This window comes from Saimiri boliviensis, chromosome 1 (genome assembly GCF_048565385.1).
Source record: "Saimiri boliviensis isolate mSaiBol1 chromosome 1, mSaiBol1.pri, whole genome shotgun sequence".
NCBI classification, from domain to species: Eukaryota; Metazoa; Chordata; class Mammalia; order Primates; family Cebidae; genus Saimiri; species Saimiri boliviensis.
This window is the reverse complement of record NC_133449.1, coordinates 254411585-254432814: the sequence shown is the minus strand read 5'-3', so window position 1 is coordinate 254432814 and position 21230 is coordinate 254411585. Positions and strand designations below refer to the sequence as shown.

The 21230-nt window shown below is 36.8% G+C and overlaps 2 protein-coding genes across 2 annotated transcripts in view; one reads left to right on the top strand and one right to left on the bottom strand.

The window, feature by feature from the left end:
• The window catches only part of ITGA1 (integrin subunit alpha 1), a 172953-nt gene extending 151973 nt beyond the window's left edge, over positions 1-20980 (top strand). Inside the window, exons 27-29 of the mRNA XM_010336618.3 lie at positions 7419-7511; positions 10186-10302; positions 14154-20980. Of these exons, the coding sequence (XP_010334920.3) occupies positions 7419-7511; positions 10186-10302; positions 14154-14198 (255 nt within the window). The 3' untranslated portion in view covers positions 14199-20980. The remainder of the gene's footprint in view (positions 1-7418; positions 7512-10185; positions 10303-14153) is intronic.
• LOC101042456 (RNA-binding protein 3) lies at positions 2919-3558 on the bottom strand. Its single transcript, XM_010336617.3, has one exon. The coding sequence runs from the start codon at positions 3481-3483 to the stop codon at positions 3004-3006; it is 480 nt and encodes a 159-aa protein (XP_010334919.1). The 5' UTR covers positions 3484-3558; the 3' UTR covers positions 2919-3003.
• Positions 20981-21230: the final 250 nt, after the last annotated feature.

The following is a 21230-nucleotide window of genomic DNA, read 5'->3' as shown; positions in this document are numbered from 1 at the left end:
CACTCAGTTAATGTACAGAGAATTATAAAGTGGCAACCTTTGACCCCACTAACAAAGGAAACAGCTAACATATACCACAGACTTACTGAGTTTTATCAGACTTGTATTTTGTATACATATATATATAATGTTATAATATATATGTATATATGAAGACATTTTTAACCCCTTATTAAGCCAAATCTGTCTGACAATAAGCTACTTTAAAACTTTTTACTGTATTTCGTATTATTTGTTTCTCACTTAGGAAGTATTTAGTTGACCATATGACATTGCCATTTTTGATTTTGATCATAGTAAGTCGCTATTTTTATGTCATTAACTGTTAATATTGGCAATTTCATTTTTTAAATATCAACTTTTGTTTTAGATGCACAGGTTTGTAACAGGAGTATATTTGCATGATATTAAGGTTTTGGGAACAGATTCCACTGCTCAGGTAGTGGACCTGATACCCAGCAGGTAGTTTGTCAGTTCCCCCAAGTAGTCCACAGTGCCCATTGTTGCCATGTTTATATCCATGAGTACCCAATGCTTAACTCCCACTTATAAGTAAGAACATGTGGTATTTGGTTTTCTGTTTCTGTGGCATTCGCTTACGATTATGGCCTCCATCTGCATTTATATTGCTGCAAAGGACATGATTTTGTTCTTTTTTTAATGGCTGTGCAGTGTTCCATGATGTAGATGTACCATATTTTCTTTATCTAGTCCACTGTTGATGGGCAACTATGTTGATTCCATGTCTTTGCTGTTGTGAATAGCACTGCAGTGAAGATATGACAGCATGTGTCTTTCTGGTAAACAGTTTATTTTGGATATAAACTCAGTAATGGGATTGCTGGGTTGAATGGCTGTTCTGTTTTAAGTTGTTTAAGAAGTCTCCAAATTGCTTCCCAGTGACTGAACTAATTTACATCCCCACCAATAGTGTATAAGTTTCTTCTTTTCTCCACCACCACACCATCATCTGTCATTTTTTTATTTTGCTTTGCATTTCTCTAATAACTAGTGATAATGAGCATTCTTTGATATGTCTGCTGGCCACTTGCATGTATTCTTTTGAGGGGTGTCTGTTCATGTCCTTTGCTCGTTATTTAATGTGGTTATTTGTTGTTTGTTTGCTGATTTGCAAAAGTTCCTCATTCTACATATTAGACCTTTGTCAGTTACGTAGTTTGCAAATCTTTTCTCCCATTCTGTAGGTTATCTGTTTACTCTATTCATAGTATCTTTTGCTGTGCAGAAGCTCTTTAGTTTAATTAGATCCCATTTGAGTCAATTTTTGTTTTTGTCTCAACTGCTTTTAGAGACTTAGCCAAAAATTATTTGCCAAGACCAATGTCAGGGAGGATATTCCCTAGGTTTTCTTACAGCATTTTTATAGTTTATGGTCTTACATTTAAATCTTTACTGTATGTTGAGTTAGTTTTTTTATATGGTGAAAGTTAGGGATTCAGTTTCATTCTTCTGCATATGGCTAGCCAGTTATCTCAACGCCATTTATTGACTAGGGAGTCCTTCCATGGCTTGTTTTTGTTGACTTTCTCAAAGATCAGATGGTTGTAGGTGTGTGGCTTTATTTATAAATTCTCTTTTCTGTTGCACTGGTCCATGCGGCTCTTCTGTACCAGTACCATACTGGTTTGGTTACTGTAGCCTTATGGTAGAATTCAAAGTCAGGTAGTTTGATGGGTCTGGCTTGTTCTTTTTACCTGTGCTCTTTTTTGGGGGGGATCCATATGAATTTTAGAATAGTTTTTTCTAATTCTGTGAAAAATGATGTTGGTACTTTGATAGCAATAGTGTTGAATCTATAAATTGCTTTAGCCAGTATGGCCTAATGATATTAAATGAAGGGTTTTTCCTTTTATTTGTCTAATCTCTGATTTCTTGCAGCAGTGTTTTGTAGGTCTTCTTTCAGAGATCTTTCACCTCCTTGATTAGCTGTATTCCTGGTATTTCAATGTTTTCAATGTTTTTTTTAGCTTTTGTAAATTGTGTTCTTTATTTGACTGTCAGCTTGAACATGACTGGTGTATAGAAATGCTACTAATTTTTGTACATCTGTTTTATATTCTGAAACTTTACTAAAGTCATTTATGAATTCTAGGAGTTATTTTGGCAGAGTCTTTTTTTTTTTTTTTTTTTTTTAGGTTCATCTTTTTAATAAGCTCTGTGAAGGACATCCTAAACACTATATGAGACACAGCAGAATATTTTTACTTCCAGTATTTAAAAAAAAAAAAGACATTTGCAAACATTTTAAAATAACTCTTCTATACAACAGGTCAGTGATCTGAATTACAAAACACCCCTGGATAATCATGTTCTTGATTTCTTGATGCACATTTCTTTTCTTTCCTTTTTTTTTTTTTTTTTTTTTTTGAGACGGAGTCTCTCTTTCAGGTTGGAGGGCAGTAGCACTATCTTGGCTCACTGCAACCTCTGCCACCTGGATCCAAGTGATTCTCCTGCCTCAGCCCCCTGAGTAGCTGGGATTACAGGCGTGCACCACCACACCCAGCTAATTTTTATATTTTTAGTAGAAACAGGGTTTTGCCATGTTGGTCAGGCTGGCTTGATGCACATTTCTTATAGGTACATTTGGAAATTGCTTCCTAACCACAATAAACACTGTGTACAGGTTTTTAAAATGTCCCTGGATACATATTAATTTTTTTGAAATCAATCTGGCCCAACTTGCCAGTTATTGCTAGATCCAATAATTCTGAGAGCTCAAACTAAAAAACTGGTAAAAAGAAAAATACTACAAATGTAATTTTAAACAGGCAGAACATTTTTTTCTTTTTAAAAGATAGAGGTGTCTAATTAGACAGGTGTTTGGCTACCTTGGCAGCTCAATTTAAAAACCGGTTGATATACTGTAAAATAAGATGTTTCAGTGTAGCTCCAAAAACCTTTATAAATACAGCCATTTGGAAGAACGATCCTGGATCAAAAATTATTCCTTGTGCATCTATATTATGTGCATGTCTCACTTCAGTTGTCATAATTGTCTCTGTAATTTCCTCCTGAGTAGCGGTCATAACCACCCTGGTTTCTGCCATTATAGTCTCTGGAACTGGAACGTCCATATCCATATCCATACCCTCCAGGTCGACGGTCATAATACCTGCCACTCCCATAGCCCTGGTCCCCACCACCTCTAGAGTAGCTGCGACCACGTCCATGGGCCCCAAAGGCACCTCCTCTAGTTCCCCGAGCAGACTTGCCTGCGTGATCCACACGGATCTGACGACCATCCAGGGACTCTCCGTTCATGGCTCTCATGGCAACTGAAGCATGCTCTGGGTTGGTGAAGGTGATGAAACCAAAACCCCTGGACCGCTGAGTCTCCCGGTCCTTGACAACAACCACCTCAGAGATAGGCCCGAAGCTGCTAAAGTGGTCTTCCAGTGCCTGCTCATCGGTGTTAAAGTTGAGCCCCCCTACGAAAAGCTTTCCTTCTTCAGAAGACATGGCAGCGAGTTCAAATCCTGGAAATTAAAACGTGAGAATGCCGAACACACAGACAGGTCGGAAGAGCAGAGAAAACCTTTTGGCAGAGTCTTAAGCTTTTTCTAGGTATAGGATCATATTATCAGTGGAAAAAGATAGCTTGATGTCTTCTATTTCTATTTGGATGTATTTATTTCTTTACTTTGCGTTATTGCTCTGGCTAGAACTTATAGTACTAAGTTGAATAGGAGTGGTAAAAGGGGGTATCCTTGTCTTATTCCAGTTCCCAAGGGGAATGGTTCCAGCTTTTGTCCATTCAGTATGATGTTGACTTGGATTTGTTATGGATGACTCACTATTTGGAGATATGTTCCTTTGATGCCTAGTCTGTTGAAAGCTTTTATCATGAAGGGGTGTTGGACTTATCAGAAGCTTTTTCTCCATCTGTTGAGATGATCATATGGTTTCTGCATTTAATCCTGTTTGTGGAGTGTATCGTATTTATTGATTTTCATGCATTGAACCAGCCTTAAATCCCAGGAATAAAAACCACTTGATCATGATGTGTTAACTTTTTTGATGTGCTGCTGAATTCAGTTTGCCAGTATTTTTTAAAAACGTATCTCTGTTCATCAGGGATATTGGCCTGATATTTTATTGTGTATCTGCTAGATTTTGGTATCAAGAAGGTGCTGGCTTCATAGACAGAGTTTGGGAGGAACCCCTCCTCTTCAATTTTTTTGAATAGTTTTATTTGGTACCAGCTTTTCTTTGTACATCTGTTAGAATTCAGCTGTGACTCTAGCTGGTTCAGGACTTTTTTTTTTTTTTTTTTTTTTTTTTGCGGGGGGGTTGATATGTTTTTTTAATTAGTGATTCAATTTCAGAACTTGTTACTGGTCTGTTTAGATTTTCATGTTCTTGTGGTTTAATCTTCCTATTTTCAGGCATTTATCTATATTTGATTTCCATTTGCATGGTAGATTGTTCTCCATTACTTTGACCCTGTAGATGTTGTTAAATGTAAGATGAGTCGAAGACAGCATACGGTTGGGCCTTGTCTTTTTACACATCTTGCCTCTCTATGTATTTTAAGGGGGTGTTTAGCCCTTTTATATTCAGGGTTAGTATTGACATATGTATGAAATTTTGATCCTGTCATTGTGTTGTCAGCTAGTTGTTATGTAGATTTGATTATGTAGTTGCTTTTTAGTGTCTGTGGGCTATGTGCTTAAGTGTGTTTTTGTGGTAATAGGTGTCATTCTTTTGGGTCCATGTTTAACACTCCCTTGAAGATCGCTCGTAGGCTTGTCTAGTTGTAATAAATTCCCTCACCATTTGGTTGTCTGAGAAGGATTTTATTTCTTCTTTGCTTGTGAAACTTAGTTTCATGGGATATAAAATTCTTTGAGGAATTTCTTTTCTTTACGAATACTGAAAATAAGTTCTAAACCTTTTCTGGCTTGTAAGGTTTCTACTGAGAGGTCTGCCACTGGGGTTCCCTTTGTACATGACCTGACCCTTCTTTCTAGCTGCCTTAAGTTTGTTTTTCGTTGGTTTGTTTGATTTCTGAATTGACATTTGTGAATCTGATGACTGTGTGCCTTGGGGATGGCCATCTTGTATAGTATCTAGCTAGCGTTCTCCATATTTCTTGAATTTGCATATCAACCTCTCTAGCAAGATTAGAAAAATTTTTGTGGACTATATCCTCAAATATATTTTCCAAGTTGCTTTCTTTCTTTTCTTCTCTCACAGGAATGCTCATGAGTTTTAAGTTTGCTCTTTGGAAACTATGTAAATAATATCATATTTCTTGGTGGTTTTGTTCGCTTTTTAAAATTATTTTTTTTAATTTTTATCTGACTGAGTTAATTTAAAAAAACAATCTTCAAGATCTGAGATTCTTACCTTGGCTTGATCTGTTCTACTATTAATATTTCCAGTTGTATTATGAAATTCTTGCAGTAAATTTTTATCCCAGAAATTCAGTTTTATTCTTCCTTTTTGCGGGGGCGGGGGGGTGGTTCTTTTCAACTTTTTTGTAGAGACGAGGTCTCACTAGGTTGCCCTGGTTGATCTTGAACTCCTGAACTACCTGGCATTTTCTTTCTTAAAATGGCTAGTTCATCCTTCAGCTCTTGGATTGTCTTACTGGATTCCTTGCATTGGGTTTCAACGTTTTCTGAATTTTAGTGAGCTTCCTTGCCATCTAGATTCTGAATTGTATATCTGTCACTTTAGTCATTTCAGTCTGGTTCAGAACCATTGCTGGGGAACTAGTGGGCTCATTGGAAGTAAAAGGACATTCTGGCTTTTTGAATTGCTTGGGTTATTGTGCCGGTTATTTCTCTTCTTGGGAACTGATGTTCTTGAACTGTGGTATAAGTTGAGTGTAGTCAGTTGGGTTTGTTTCTGGATGATATCAGAGGGCCAAGGCTCTGTACTGGATCTTTATTTGTGCGTGAATTCTCACAGGAACGTTTATTAGCAAAATAATTTTTGGGTTGTAATTTGAGCTTTCATCCAGTAGAGGATACTTAAGAGCAATGGCCAGTAGATAGGCTCTTAGTCTAGCCACTCTTGTATTTGCTCATCTTTGCAGGTGTGCTCTGCAGTGGATGGGGAGAGGCCTCCTCCGATCACTGGCACTGTACCGATGTTTCTTTTTTTAGGTTTTCTGAGCCACAGGCTCCCTCAGGCAGAGGCCAAGGCAGAGAGATAGGTGACACCTTTTTTGAACCAGGCCCGTGAAGGCAGCATGCCCTGCTCCCACGCTGGCCTGGGGCTGGCCCACGAGTCCATGTGTTACCTGTCTCAGTGCTCTGAGATGGGGGCTCCCCCTGCCACTTGAGTGTCAGCCACATATCTCAGCTTGGTACTCCTGGGCTGGACATGGCATCTCTGAGTCTCCAGGGCACCCCACAGCTCAGAGTCAGGCTCTGGTTGCTTTGGAGGATCCAAAGTACAGTGAAAGTACTCAGGTGGGGCACAGCACACAGGCTGGGCAGCAGAGACTGTGCTGTGCACATGCTCCTTTGGGGCAGCTAGGCAGGGACCCTAGGGAGGGCCGGCAGGCAGGAGAGGCTGCAGAACAGATATGCCCCATTCCCATGGGGGAAGCCTGCTCTCTCCTGGTTTGTGGTCACCTAGGGCTAGAGCCTCTCTGAAGGGTTGGGCACCTATATCTGTGCTTTGCTCACAAAAGCTCTTGGGCTCCATGCTAGCTGAAGCCCTGTGTCTACCTACTCCCTGGGAAAATCCACCTGCCACCTCACACATTCATTGGAGATGTGGGTACCCTGTAGCTTAGATCCCAGAGATCTGTGGAGAGAATGAGCTGTCCCTCAGTCCCCTCCCTCTCCCCTTATTCAGTAGCCCAAGCATCCAGGTACCCTACACAGGGTTCCCAGCTTCACCCTCTTCAGCCTTAGTATCTGTGTTGCCCCTCCACACACTCTTGGTGTTTTCTCCCTGGAGATCAGATCTGCCCAAATTATGTTGGTCTACTTGATAATTTGGGCTCTCAGTGGAAGTGGTGCTTCCTGGCTATGTCTAGTTAGCCATCTTGTCCTCCCAGATCATCAATTTCATTTTTTAATCCTGAATAAGTACCTGGATAAACTTCATCACCAGAGTGTAGCTGTTACATGTATTGTTACATTAAAAGTAGGCAGAGTTTGATGTTTGTTTCTAATAATAAATCAATAGAAAATACTTTAAAAATTTTTTTCCATTCCGTAACAAGGATCTAAGTAAGGATTTTCTGTGGCAAAGGGTAGAGGATAAATACACGGTTATTATTTGATACCACCAGTTCCATCCAGAAGCTAACAAAACCAGAATTTTTACTCTTTCAGAAAAATCTTAGCTTTTATAATTGTCCTACTCAAACATGACTAGCTCTCATTTTGATTAGCATAATATATTAAAAACAAATCCTGTTTCCTTTTCAGTCATATTTTTCCAGCCTAAATCTTACTATAACGGGAGAACTTCGGAGTGAAAATACATCACTGGTTTTAAGCAGCAGCAATAAAAAAAGAGAGGTAAGTGCAACAGTGAGTTTTGAAAACATTATGCATTTCACTCTGAATTTTGTGACATAATGTTTTATAATTGTTGATAGTCCCTTAAGCAGTGACTGGTATTGCTCTCAGTAAGTGACAAATACTATTTGCTTCAAATTATACTTCATTAGCTTCAAGTGTGATTTTAGTCCTATGCTTCCTTCTAAGAAACTGGGAAAATCATGATATTTACAATTCACATGCCATGTTTGACTTTATCACTTTTAACTATCACAGTAAATGGATGTTTTTACTTTCACTTTGGTAACAAATGATTCAGTTGTAACTTTCCTCCTTAAAAGCTGACATTATAAAGTGCAGCTGACATCTGAGGAGCAGCCTCAAAAAAACAACTTCTTTATAAAAGATGCCTTTATAATGTACAGGAATACATGTACTTTTGTAGAGTTTTCTTTCAAATTTCATGGAGAAATTTGAAACAAAAATGAGATGGTATTTCCCAATACAAATTCAGGTTTCAGTCCTTGGTAAAAATACAAAGGTTTGAGTTTTACCCTCTTGTCTTTTTTATAAATTAATATGCCAAGGTGACAGAGTAAGACCCCATCTCTAAAAAAATAAAATAAGTACTTGTTACATATGCAGGCACTTCAGCATGATCTTCCCTCTTCTCAAGAGAGACTTTAAATAACCTATGCAGATAAACAGCACCACATGAATCACAAAATTCAATTTGGACGCTCCCTAATTTTCAGACGTTCTTTTTAGATTGCTTATTTCAAATAATTCCAATGACTTCTGATAAGTATACACCTTTCAAGAAAAGTCACATATCAGTGACTTCTGATAAGTATACACCTTTCAAGAAAAAGGAAAATACCTGCATATAATGTTTACTTATGTCATAAAGAGTACATAGCATAAGCATGCAAAATTCAAAACACAGAATAGCCAACACTTCACTAAAACCTAAAAAATTTGAGTATGGTTTATATTGGCAAAGTGCATTTGATTCCTAAATATATGTGTTAAAATTTTATAATTAATTTCCCCTAAATATTATTTAAAAATTCCCCTGGGGGGCTGGGTGCGGTGGCTTACACCTGTATTCCCAGCACTTTGGGAGGCCGAGGCAGGTGGATCATGAAGTCAAGAGATCAAGACCATCCTGGTCAACATGGTGAAACCCCATCTCTACTAAAAAAAAAAAAAAAAAAAATACAAAAAATTAGCTGGGCATCCCAGCTACTCAGGAAGTGAGGCAGGAGAATTGCCTGAACCCAGGAGGCAGAGGTTGCAGCAAACCGAGATCACTCCATTGCACTCCAGCCTGGGTAATGAGTGAAACTCCGTCTCAAAAAAAAAAAAAAAAAAAAGAAAAGAAAGAAAAGAAAATTCCCCTGGAAATATTTATTCTACAATTATCCTAAAGGAAAATTATACCCATATTGATAAAATTACTAAAAGTGACAATTTTGTAATTGTGTGATCTGAGGAAAGTCACTGATCTTATCTAGATTCCAGTTTCCATATCTGTAAGTTCAGGGAATTGTTTTACATGTGTTTAAAATCTGCCTTGCTGGGCATAGTGGCTCATGTCTCTCATCCCAACTACTCAGGAGACTGAGGCGGAAGGATCACCTTAGCCCAGGAGTTTCAGATCAGTTTGGGCAAAATAGTGAAACCGTGTCTGTGTTTTGTTTTGTCTTGTTTTATAAAGCTGTCATAATGGTCTGATGCTGTGTATGTCTACATTCATGCCAGCTCTGGGACCTACCTGGAATGATTTGAGAGGTTTTGATTAGTATCATGTATATACAAATCTCTCCCCTGTTAGCTTCTTTCTCTAACCTACACTTCCTTCTAGGTAAAGAAATCGAGAAATTATTACTGTTAAGGGCAAATACAGGCCTTGAACTATTATTAGTCATTAATATCTACCCTGAACTAAATTTTTTCAGATATCCCAGGGATGGGACACAGAGCAGATAGGTTTCATTGAGGTTTGAGTGCCACCCTGGGAGAGGTTAAGTACCTGGAACACTAAAAATGGTCCATTTTACAGGTTTGCTATAAATCACTAAAGACCTGATTTATAGATGTGGACCCAGTCATAAGTCAAGTAGAAGAGACATTGTGATATAATGAAGAGCATATTGGGAGTGAATATATATGCAAACATTCGCTTATCCGTATGCTTGATATTTATGCATTTTATTATATGATAATTACACTTTCAATTTATAAACAAAAAACGAAGCACACTAGAAATAAAATAAGAGGACCTCCTCAGGTTTTTATGACAAGGAACTGCAACATTTCAGCCTAAACTAATGCTGTTATGATAATACAGTAGTCTAGTAATTAATCTTTTTAACACACATAATACTTTCGTTCTCCCTGAGTTAAACAGAAATTCACTCCTACCCTTGAGCATTCTGATTCATTGACATTTAACTCTTTATGTATAAATTTCTGAAGGATAAGATTATAAATACCTTTTGGTAGTAACAAATTTGACACAGAGATTTAAACTAGATAAAGGGCATTTTCTAATATAAACTTAATGTTTTCTCTGTATGTAGTAACAAGATGAATGCACTGGTACAGAACTGTAGCCTACAAGAACTCAGTGTTCCAGGAGTTCTGATAGGTGTTTATTATGTTAACAATCTTGTTTAATGATTTTTAGCTTGCTATTCAAATATCCAAAGATGGGCTACCAGGTAGAGTGCCATTATGGGTCATCCTGCTGAGTGCTTTTGCTGGATTATTGCTGTTAATGCTGCTCATTTTAGCACTGTGGAAGGTAAGCACCAAAATTCCTTTGACTTTCTAGTTCAATCATCAACAGCAAGCTGGAGAAATAAACTATAATATATTCAGACTATGTAATATAGTATTACTGCAGCAATGAAACAAATGTTGAAATGATGACTAAGAAAAAGAAAAAAGAAACAGTCATATTTCAAACACCGCACACAACTTGAGACCCAATTTTTATAAAGGAAAAAAAACTAATTTTAGTTTAGGCATATTCAAAAATCACAAAAGTATCATTCTAGAGTTTAGGATGATAGGAGACTTTCATATGTCTATAACAATTAAAATTTTATAATAAGCATGTATTTCTTTTATAAACAGAGAACAATGAAAACTTTTATAGAAAAAGAAAAGAACGAATTCCTATGTCAATTTAAGGATATATAAGCAGTAGATTCACAGTTAAAATTAGCCTTGTTTTAATCACACATCTCTATGTGTCTTAAATATCATAAAATTATTTAATGTTTAAACAGACATGGCACATTTTATATAATAAATTGTGTGCCTGAGGGGAGGATAAAGGATCAGCTGATACAGGGGAGATCTTGAAATTTCACAGACTCGTATTTCAAATTCTATGGTGAAAGTGAGTAACCACCTATTTTGTGTCAGGTAACTCTGGATATTTGTGTAGATGTTTTGCTTAGGCTGAAATAGGGACGATTTTTAAAACTCTTAGCAGGTGTACAATTTTCACATTAAGCAGAACTGAGATAACAGCTTTTAGGATAAGCTGAATAGAGAATAAAATCTCATACACAGTTAAATTTAATGTTTTTTCAATTAAATATCAAATAGGCATTTATTCTAGCATAATATCCCTCTAGGTCTTATTTATTTTTTTTGTCAAATAGTTAAACTATGTTAAAAATATAGGTTGTGGCTACATAGTAAGTGTCCTATTACCTGAGCAACATAATTATTTAATCAGATAGTTTAAATAGCAAGTTTCTCTCCCACTGAAATACCAACTGCTCCTATCCTTTCTTACTCTCCTGTGGCTCACTTCTTTTGAGGGGCTTGCTCTCAGAGGAGACAGCGAACAAAGTCAGATGTAGGTCAGTGGCATTCAATTCAGTAAATAGAATCCATGGCATTTCTCCAGCAAAGTTCCCAACACAAAATTCTCCACTATATCCAATGTCCAGCTCTTCCTTCCACTTTGTAAGGGATGTATTCTCTCTGTAATTCCTAGCTTTGCCACACTGTGGTACCCAAGGCTTGGCTTACTGGTGTCAACGTTGTACTTGAAATACAGGAAAGTGATTTCTTCGTTTAGATGCACCTCTAATAGAGAGTGTTACTGTTGTTTTTTTTTCAGCATAGTCTTCTAAAGTAACTCTCCCATAATTACTAACTAGTAAATGACTAGATTCAAGCAATGATCTACAGAACTCATTCGTTTTCCAATATATCCCACTGCTGCAGGCTATAGGGCTGGGCTCTTTACTCTGGAGCTCCAAGAGTTGGGTTTTGTTCAAGAGGGTCATGAACTCTCTGAAACACAAAATACTGTCTTTGATATTAGAATGAGGGTCCCTGGTTGGATTCAGACTTTCAGTAGTTCAATTATATTAAGAAAGCTAATCCCACTTGCCCCTACTTTAAAGTTCTGTTGGAAGATCCCTGAAGCATGAGTTCAGTTGCAGTGGATTCAGAAGGGCTACTTTTATTCCAAGACAATTTTTTTATACTCACTAGATCTGAATGAGACACCTCAGGACTATCCCTTCTTCCTTCCTCTCCTGAATCCCACCACTTTGGAGGTTCATTGGAACTCCCAAGTCTGAGTCTCTGTGTAAGAGGCAGGCCAAAAATTTCTCTTAGAGCAGAGATTCAGTTTCAAAAGACACGGTCTTTATATCTTTGTCTTCATCGTACACATGGCAAAAATTAAAGCTTGACAAAGTGTTAGTAACTGCTTAATACACTTCATGATTGATGGGAGGAGTCTTGTAGGGGACATAAGTGTAAATGGGTGGAGAAACTTGTCCTGAAATATGGTACCACATGCTGGGGCAGATGCCCAGTCAGGCCAGCATATCCAATAGAGTGGAATGATATCAGCCCATGTGGAGCCATGAGAGACTCAGAACATTCCTCTATCCTAACTTGATGTCATAATGACGCCTGAAGTTCCTCAGCTGATGATTTATATATTAATCCTAAAGCTTAAGCCTAATGGTTTGTAAATCTGAGACTTTTACAGTTGGCTCACATAAAACAAGCCTGAGACATGTAGGAGAGCTGACATTTGGGGAAGACAAAGTTATTACTGTTTTCATGTGTATTTGCTCTGTTACCACCTTTCCCTCATGTACCACCAACTAGATGACGGTATGAAAGAAGCCATAAACCCTGAATAAAAAGTTTCTAACCTAAAAGTGCACATTTTTGAGGGCTTATCCCCTCTAAGTCTTCAATTGTTTAAGTATTATTTTATAAATATATAGTTTCTTGGCAAAATTTGCCGTAATTTCATGATTAAAGTGCACCTGTAGTCCCAGCTACTAGGGAGGCTGAGGCAGGAGAATTGCTTGAACCTGGGAGGCAGAGATTGCAGTGAGCTGAGATTGCACCACTGTATTTCAGCCTGGCACCTGGCAACAGAGCAAGACTATGTCTCAAAAAAAAAAAAAAGATATAGAGGTACAACACTTTCAAAGAATTAACTCATTGCCCTTGCTCGAACTATTATGGCCCTCCCTCAAATTTAAAAATATATACAAATTTGAAAAATTACTCATCTATGAACCTTAATTTTTTTAAAAAAAAATAAGCATTTTAGATTAGATAATTGCAAAGATCCCTTCTATTCCCCATACTTAGTTTTGGTATTCTATAGACTAAGAAACGATTGCAGCACTTACAACTTTTTATAATGTCCCAAATTGCAAAGCATAATGAAATACCGCTCACCATTCACCACAATGTGAAATTTTTCTTATGGTCAATAACTTTAGTTTTTATTTCCAAATGATATAGTGTGTTTTCAAGAGGCTTTTCATATCAAATCTATATAAGGAGACATCCTGATGCATTTTAAATTAATATAGACAGCTCAGAAATCTCCCTAATGCACTCGCCATGATATATACCTGTCAGATTCCCTACCATCTCTAATGACTTCAACTTATAGTGATTGATCATTTGATGGAAATTTCTCTGCAACATCCCTGAAAAAAAAAAAAGATGATAGCAAACTAGAGACAATGCTAGCTAATAGCAGTTTGTTTGTTTCCCAAAATATTTTCCCAGAAACTTTTAATTCAATGTGTATACTATATTTTACTATAAGTCATGATATATTTAACCAATGAAAATGTTAAAAATGAAACAGTGGCCGGGCAGGGTGGCTCACGTCTGTAATCTCAGTACTTTGGGAGGCTAAGGTGGGCAAATCACAAGGTCAAGAGATCAAGATCATTCTGAACAACATGGTGAAACCCTGTCTCTACTAAAAATACAAAAATTAGCTGATCATGGTGGTACATTCCTGTACTCTCAGCTACTTGGGAAACTGAGGCAAAAGAATCACTTGAACCCGGGAGGCAGAGGTTGCAGTGAGCTGAGATTGTGCCAATGCACTTCAGCCAGGCAACAGAGCAAGATTCCATATCAAATAAAATCAAAACAAAAAAAACCCAGCAATTTAATAAATGTCATATTTTGACTTGAATATTAATAGGTCAATGAGAAAATATTTCTTAATTATATTAGTTTCATGCCCAGCATTGCCAATATATTATTAAATTTAATTCTATTCAAAAGGATTAATATTTATTACCTAAATTAAAATAGTTAATTGTGTTACGTTTTGTATTTTCTCAACAGATTGGATTCTTCAAAAGACCACTGAAAAAGAAAATGGAGAAATGAAGTATTTTTCAAAAGAAAATAATAACAATTATTCGATGATCTATCCTCAGGTTTGCCTCAAATATGTGACAAGAGATGTATAATTCATGACATAGTTACATAGCTATGGAATCCATCAGGGAGTAATTACTTGGAAAATGGCAGGTCATGCATTATCCAAAAACAATACCAAAAAGACATATTTTATAAAATGATAAAAAGTATTTTAAATAATTACTCATTTTTGTTGAGTAAGCAAAATTACAAAGTGTTTTTTAAAAAACCTGTACAAATATGTTTATATATTAAATCACCATCCAAAGTATTTAAGGAATACATAAAAAGATTTTTATAATCATGGAAACATTTACTTTCAAAACAATATAAATTAAGCTTTTCCCCTTGATTCCTGGTGGATATTCATGTTCAGCATGTCAGTCAGTGCTTATAAATGCCAAGAAAGGAATTAGCTGAAAAAGATAATTTCCCCCAGTTCAAATGAGAAAATTTTCCTTTGGTAGAATCCATAGGCAATGTGGACTGAAAATTAAGTCACAAAGAATACATTTAGCATCTTTGTGTTGGGTTTTCTACCTGAAAAGTTTTTTTTTCTCCTCAAGGTGATTGGAAGTCACTGAAATTGAGCTGAAATTTTATCTAGGATAGAAAATCAGGATAGACTCATTTAAAAGCAAGTATGCTGAATGGGTTAAATTAAGCTTTTACAAAACATGCTTAATTTTGATATTGAGCTCTAAATGCAAAAAAAACCCTTTTATACTGAAAAAACACTTAAAGCAGTTTTGTGTGGCATCACAGTGACTTGTCATGAAAAGCCATGTATGGAGGATATGCTAAAATAGCTTCTGAATGAAACATGGCAGCAGAGAAAGATGCCACTGAAATGCTGAAATTATCTTTGCTGAGCAGCTTTTGAATGCTAAGAGTTCCACTATGTGACCCAGAGAAGAATTCGTCTCAACTCCTTGGTACAGGGTTCATTCAAACCCCCAAGCTGTGAGAGTGTGTTTATTTTTAATTTTGTAAAGGGTATTTAATTTCCGATCACATTTCTTATTTTTATGAAAAGACAGTATTCCATTTCAGTATTACCTTTTACCAAGAAGTCACTGTTTTTAAGTGTGGTGCATCAATATTTAAATAGAATCCCAAAATGTATTTTAAAGAATTTCAGATTTGAAAGCTCAAACCAACAGAAAGATATCACACCTTTGTATGTTACTTCTTTGTTCTTGAAGTAGTCATTATGGTTTATTGGAATCTACTGTAGCATAAGCTCCTGGGTCGCTCCATTTCTTAGGAAAACAGCAATGAATGAATGTATAGTAGCTGCATGTGTGAACTACTGCTGTAAAGTTTGCTTACATTTCTGCAACAACTCCATTTCTCCACCTGATTTACCAGCACCTGTAACAAGAACAGAACCTGTATTTATCCAGAAACTCCTGGGCTCTGCTTTGCTCACAAAGGAGCAAATCCACATAGAAATTAAATGACATAAATTTAATTTTTTTCCAAACTAATTTCCAAAGAATTAGCTGAAGACTCAGAGTCAGCCTACCTCTGGACTTTCCACATCTACATGTAAGATCACGAAGGCCAAAGGGATGTGACTGTGGGATGCCAAAGCCATCAGTAGCTGGAAGAAAGAATCTATCTTTCTAGAGATGTGGTATACTCTTGCTGGCCTGTCATTATTCAGAAATATGTGCTTTTGGAATTTCCTTCATTTTTGCTATCTCCAGGTTCAGAAATCATACCTTCCACTTGTTCTTTCTTTGCCCATTAAAACTCAGGGTTTCTCTTATTCAGAGTTACCATGTTGGACACCTCCAGTGCTCAGCCTGCCTAGAAGATCTGCTCTGATCTCAGCAACATCTTAGAAGTAAAGCTAACAGATCCATTGAAATTCATACTCTGCATCTGTGACTGCTAGACAAAGCCCATTTACTGAACCATGAGTGTGTACTTTAAATACATTGTTAACTGAAAGGGAAAAAATAAAAACGAGGGCATTTTCAAGTTTTTAGAAAAGAGAGGAAGAGCTATTGGCCAGATCATATAGGCACTTATAAGCCTGGCACAATTTTTAACATAAGTCATTCCTGGTTATTAAGTAAAATATTTCATAAACCAGAAATCTCATTTCTCTAATATTGTAACTAGTTGAGGTTTGTGTGTGTGTGTGTATGCATATGCAGACACATGTACACACATAAATTGAATACAAAATACCTCTATAACACCAAATAACAGAGTTTACAGAAAATAAACACAAAAGCTGTTCATGCAAGGCAAGTTTGATTAATTCACTTTTCATATCATTTCATTTTTATTAATTTTTAGGTTTAACTTATAGTTCTGCAATTATCTAAAAAAAACAAAGCATTTGATTAAAAAAACAAGTCAACAGATGTTTCAAAATAGCTTTGTACAAATGGTATGTTTGAAATGGTATATTTCAAAATAGCTTTGTACAAATCTTAATGATTAAGAAATATACTAGACTCTATCATTAACTTTTAAAACATTTACTTAGAATAACAGGTGATATTTAAGACTATTTATAAAGTTATTGGCTAAATTGCCAAAAACTTTCTTTTTCTCTAACTGATGTTCTAAATAAATGATTATTGCTTCCATTGCAAACTAAACCATGTACGCAGTCTCTTTTCTGACCAAACTGCAATGGTACATTGGTAAATTATTTAACAACACACCGTCCAGGAGGGAAAAACAAAAAAACAGTCTCTGATTTGTATTATTTGCCAATTTCTCTGGTCTAAATATTCTCTCTCCATTTTCAAAATACCAAAGTGACTCTAATTAGCTTGCAGAATTTCTGGAAATGTATCTGTCAGCTCTTGGCAACCAGTATGAGCTGACTTCAACACACCACTTAGATTACATGATAGATGATAGATAGATAAATTGATAGATAGATGATAGAGATCGATAGAGAACATGTTGTGTCTATATACGTATCCAATGACACACAGCATAGTCATATTTTAAATTATGCCGAAAGTGCTGATTATATCAAGCCCAGTAGACATAATGCTACACAGCATCCATTCTTTAATTTTGATTTCCAAAATTATAACCTTCCTTTGATATTAATAAAATGTTGTGAACTTGCAGGAGAAGGAAGGAGTTGAAAGCAGGAAAATATAAAGGGTGATCCACAGTGAAAATCAGACCTACATAGCAGCCACAAAAAAATTGTCTCATATTCCCAAGGAACCTATAGTCCTGTGAGACACATTACAAAAGGTGATACTTTGTAAATATTTTTAACTTCTATGATCCAGTTTCAACTTCATTGATCCAATGTGTCAAACTATTTTTCTCTAAGCACTAGATTCATGGGCAAGTTAGTTTCTGAATATTTTCTGTTGTAAATGTGCTTGAAAAGCGGCTTGTAGTACAGAGATATTCTTACAAAATTTGATGCTTCTGCAAACATAATAATTTTATGCATAATGCATATATATATATATACACACACACAGTCACATGTGTATATGCGTACAGTCACATGCAGATATTTACATCTATAGATGTTCTCTTTTCCTTTTATAAAATCAAAGTCTAGGGTCAATTGGAAAATGGAAATATTTGCACCAAAAGAAAAAAGTGGCAGTGTCGGTGATCAATGGAGTAAAGCTAGGGTATAGTGGAGGCTGCGGAAGCCCTGCCCGTATTCTCTCCATGGCCACAGCTGGCACACTGTGAATGGTGGCCCCGCTGGCTCCATGGAGTGTGTCTTCCCACGGGGAATGTCTTTGTCCATCACGTTGTCATCTACTCCATGTGAATTGACTGTCTTGCACAATATTGAGAAACAGGCCCAGAGCCTGTCTCAGGTGCCAGGTGCAGTCATCGTATTGTTCAAATAAAGTGGCTTCTGACAAATCAGTTTTTCGAAATAGCATCGTATGTATTCTCCATTGTTCCCAACATCTCTCAGGCCCCCCTTTGCCAGTTTTCTCCCCCAGGGGAGACTTTCAAGACTACTGGAGAAAAATCTGTTAAAGCATTTGCTCAGAGTACCAGCTTCAGTAACTCAATCATTTCTACAGGATTTCAGTGTTTGATTCTGCAGTCGTACTATAAAGGGTTCACATAGCATAATGGAGGAGGGAGAGAGCAGAAGGTACTTCCAAGCTGGAGCATCTTTAAGACATTTACAAACTTGTGGGACACTGTCAGCAACTGTGCCTGGGGAAGCTAGCAGGATTTAGCGCTTCAATGGCCCTCCAAACATCCTGCGATCACCAACCTCACCCATGGAAATCATCTAAAAAATGAAAAGTAGGGCCTTAAAAATCCTGAAGTGGGTGCTGTGTTTTATAACCAGTATGTACAGTTTAATTATAAACAGCAGGCTTTTAAATGCAAACAGCTTTAAGGTGGGTCCTCTGGGCTTCCAATCAGACTGCTAATTCTCAACCACTCTCACCCAGAAATTCTGAAACCACTACCAGGTGTTAAATTCTGTTAACTGCAGTGAAAGGAAACCCAAGGCACATTACAAAAGGCTAAATACTGCTGTTTCTAAACGGAAGCACTGTTGTACAACAATCAGGTAGAATAAGAAAAATAGGGTTAAACTGTAACATTGTAATCGGATGAACAAATCAGCATCTTTGATCATCATGTTAAAATTTAATCTTAAATTTAGAAATTCAAAGTAACAGCCTTTAATCATTAACCTCGAGGAAAATGCGAAGTAGCATCTGAAGTCTCTTAAGCCCCAGCCCTGCTGTACCCTACAACATCTGGCACCTAGGAAGTCCAGTTCCTAATTAATGGGAATGGATCCTTCTCCCATTATAAAGGGCCTAAGCTTAACCCTTGAATCCACTACTATTCTTATGCCCCAAGATCTACACCTTACATCAGGCACCCAGGAATGTTTCTTTTTGAACTTTTATCATACCAATAAATATGCAAGGGTGACTCATCACTTCTAACTTTGGACTCCTTGCTTTGAGATCAGTTTTTTCCTTTCTCTACTTTACTTATAACAAAAGCTTTCCCCAGTAGCTATTGAATTTGAAACTTTATACAAGACTTCCTAGCATTTTCCTCCTCCCACAGGCTGGAGAATTTCAATGCTATGAGACTGGGCAGTAGGAGCTAGAGACATTTTGCAGGATCTCTCTTCCTTCTGCCTTCCGGTTGGTTTCTCTTCTCAGCTGCACACTGGGGACATTTTGTTTTGATTTGGGGCTTCCTCAGCAAGGCCAGTCTCAGCCTTGTGTCCATAGCAGGACCTCGGGTGGTGGCATGTTATCTTTGTTGGGGAGCAGACACTCAGAGATTCTTTAATTATCTGACACACCATGGAAATCTTGGCAATAGGCTAGGGACCAGAGACATTCATGACTACGATTACATTTGGATTTTACATATTTCAAGTCATAGCTTTATGAAAAAAGACAAAGTGTGGAATTGTAGGAACTCTTTTGCTGTAGACAGAGATCCAATGTTTAATTGTTTTGTTTCAGTTTGATCTATGCCTTTAGATTGGGGACAATTTTTTGAAAATAAATCTTCCAAATGACACCACAGTGAAAGCCAGTTGTGCTCTTGAAAAATCCCTCCATTGCATTACTTGTCTTCACCGTTGTTTTTTAAGAGGTGGAGAGAGATTAGTGGGAAGCAGTGAGCCGACATAGTTGTCCTGTTCCTCTACAGGGTAGCTGAGCAGAAGGGGGCCACCACACTTAGGTCCCATGCCAAGTGACTGTCTTTCTGTCATGCTGCTGCAGCATTTTGCACCTTGAGAGACAGGGAAAAACTGGGGATGAGGGAGTGGGAGGTAATGAAACTATTTCTCTTTTATGACTACATCCTTACTCTTCAAATCACTTTGAGTGCACTCAGACCCCATATACCCCACCCACAATACTAACACATGTATTTTGCATAAGTAAATTGTTGATTAAATAAGAGCAAAAGTATATTCTTATCTGTAGATTAATGAAGGCTAATTTCCTGGAATTTAACATACTTTGGGTCCAATCATTTAATGCAGCAACATCTCAGACCCTCTTCACTCTAGAACCATTTCACACAGGAGAACTCAATATTTACTGTTTTATTTCTGATACCTCCTGCTGTTACTCAAGATGCAAGAGATGCTCTGCATTCCTTATTATAAAACACTGGCCTGTAAGGAGAATGGTAAACCGTTTATTACTACTGCGAGATTGTAAAATTGTTAACGGACAGTGTACAGAATTGTATTCATTTCGTTAGCAAGAAAAATACTGCGTACAAGAACTACTGCCCTGAAACACCCATCACTCCAATAAACTGTTCTGCCTGATCTAACATAAAGTTACATTTCAATGCTCATTTCTTATTTGCCTTGGAATAAACTCACTAAAATGAATAACTTAAGGGAATGTGCATTTCCACAAGACTTTTATTGGATAAACTCATTAGAAGAAAATATGTTGATTGCATTCAAGAACAAAGAAGCATAACCTTTGTTGACTTTAGTAATTTATTATATGCTTTCTTTAAACCCATTTTTTAAGGAAATCAGATAACAGTCATTTAATCTGATATAATTAGAAATAGCTGAGCGAGTACAAAATCACATTGAATGTCCTATGTATGGCATACCCTGTACACTGATTTAAGGTCAGAGCTTTGGTATTTTTGTATAATTCTATCTTATCTGGTGCATCAGCTGTGTATTTTACGTCAAGGCAAATGAGCATCCTGTCTTATATGTTAAATTAAAAAATGACTTTTTCAAAGAAGAATGTGATTGCTGTGATTTTTAAGTGCATACATTTTATCCAAAATTAATATGACTTCTTCTGAAGCTACAAACTTTTATTTTAGCTCTTTGTTAGGTTTTCACTTTAATGCTCTAAAAGAAAAAAACAAAAAGCCAATTAGTCTGTCTGTGGTGCTTCCTGTACAGTATTTCGCAATGTGATTAGCTTTTTGCAAACCCGAGACAAAAACCACAGGACTTATAACACTATATATCTCCTTCTAATGAGGTGT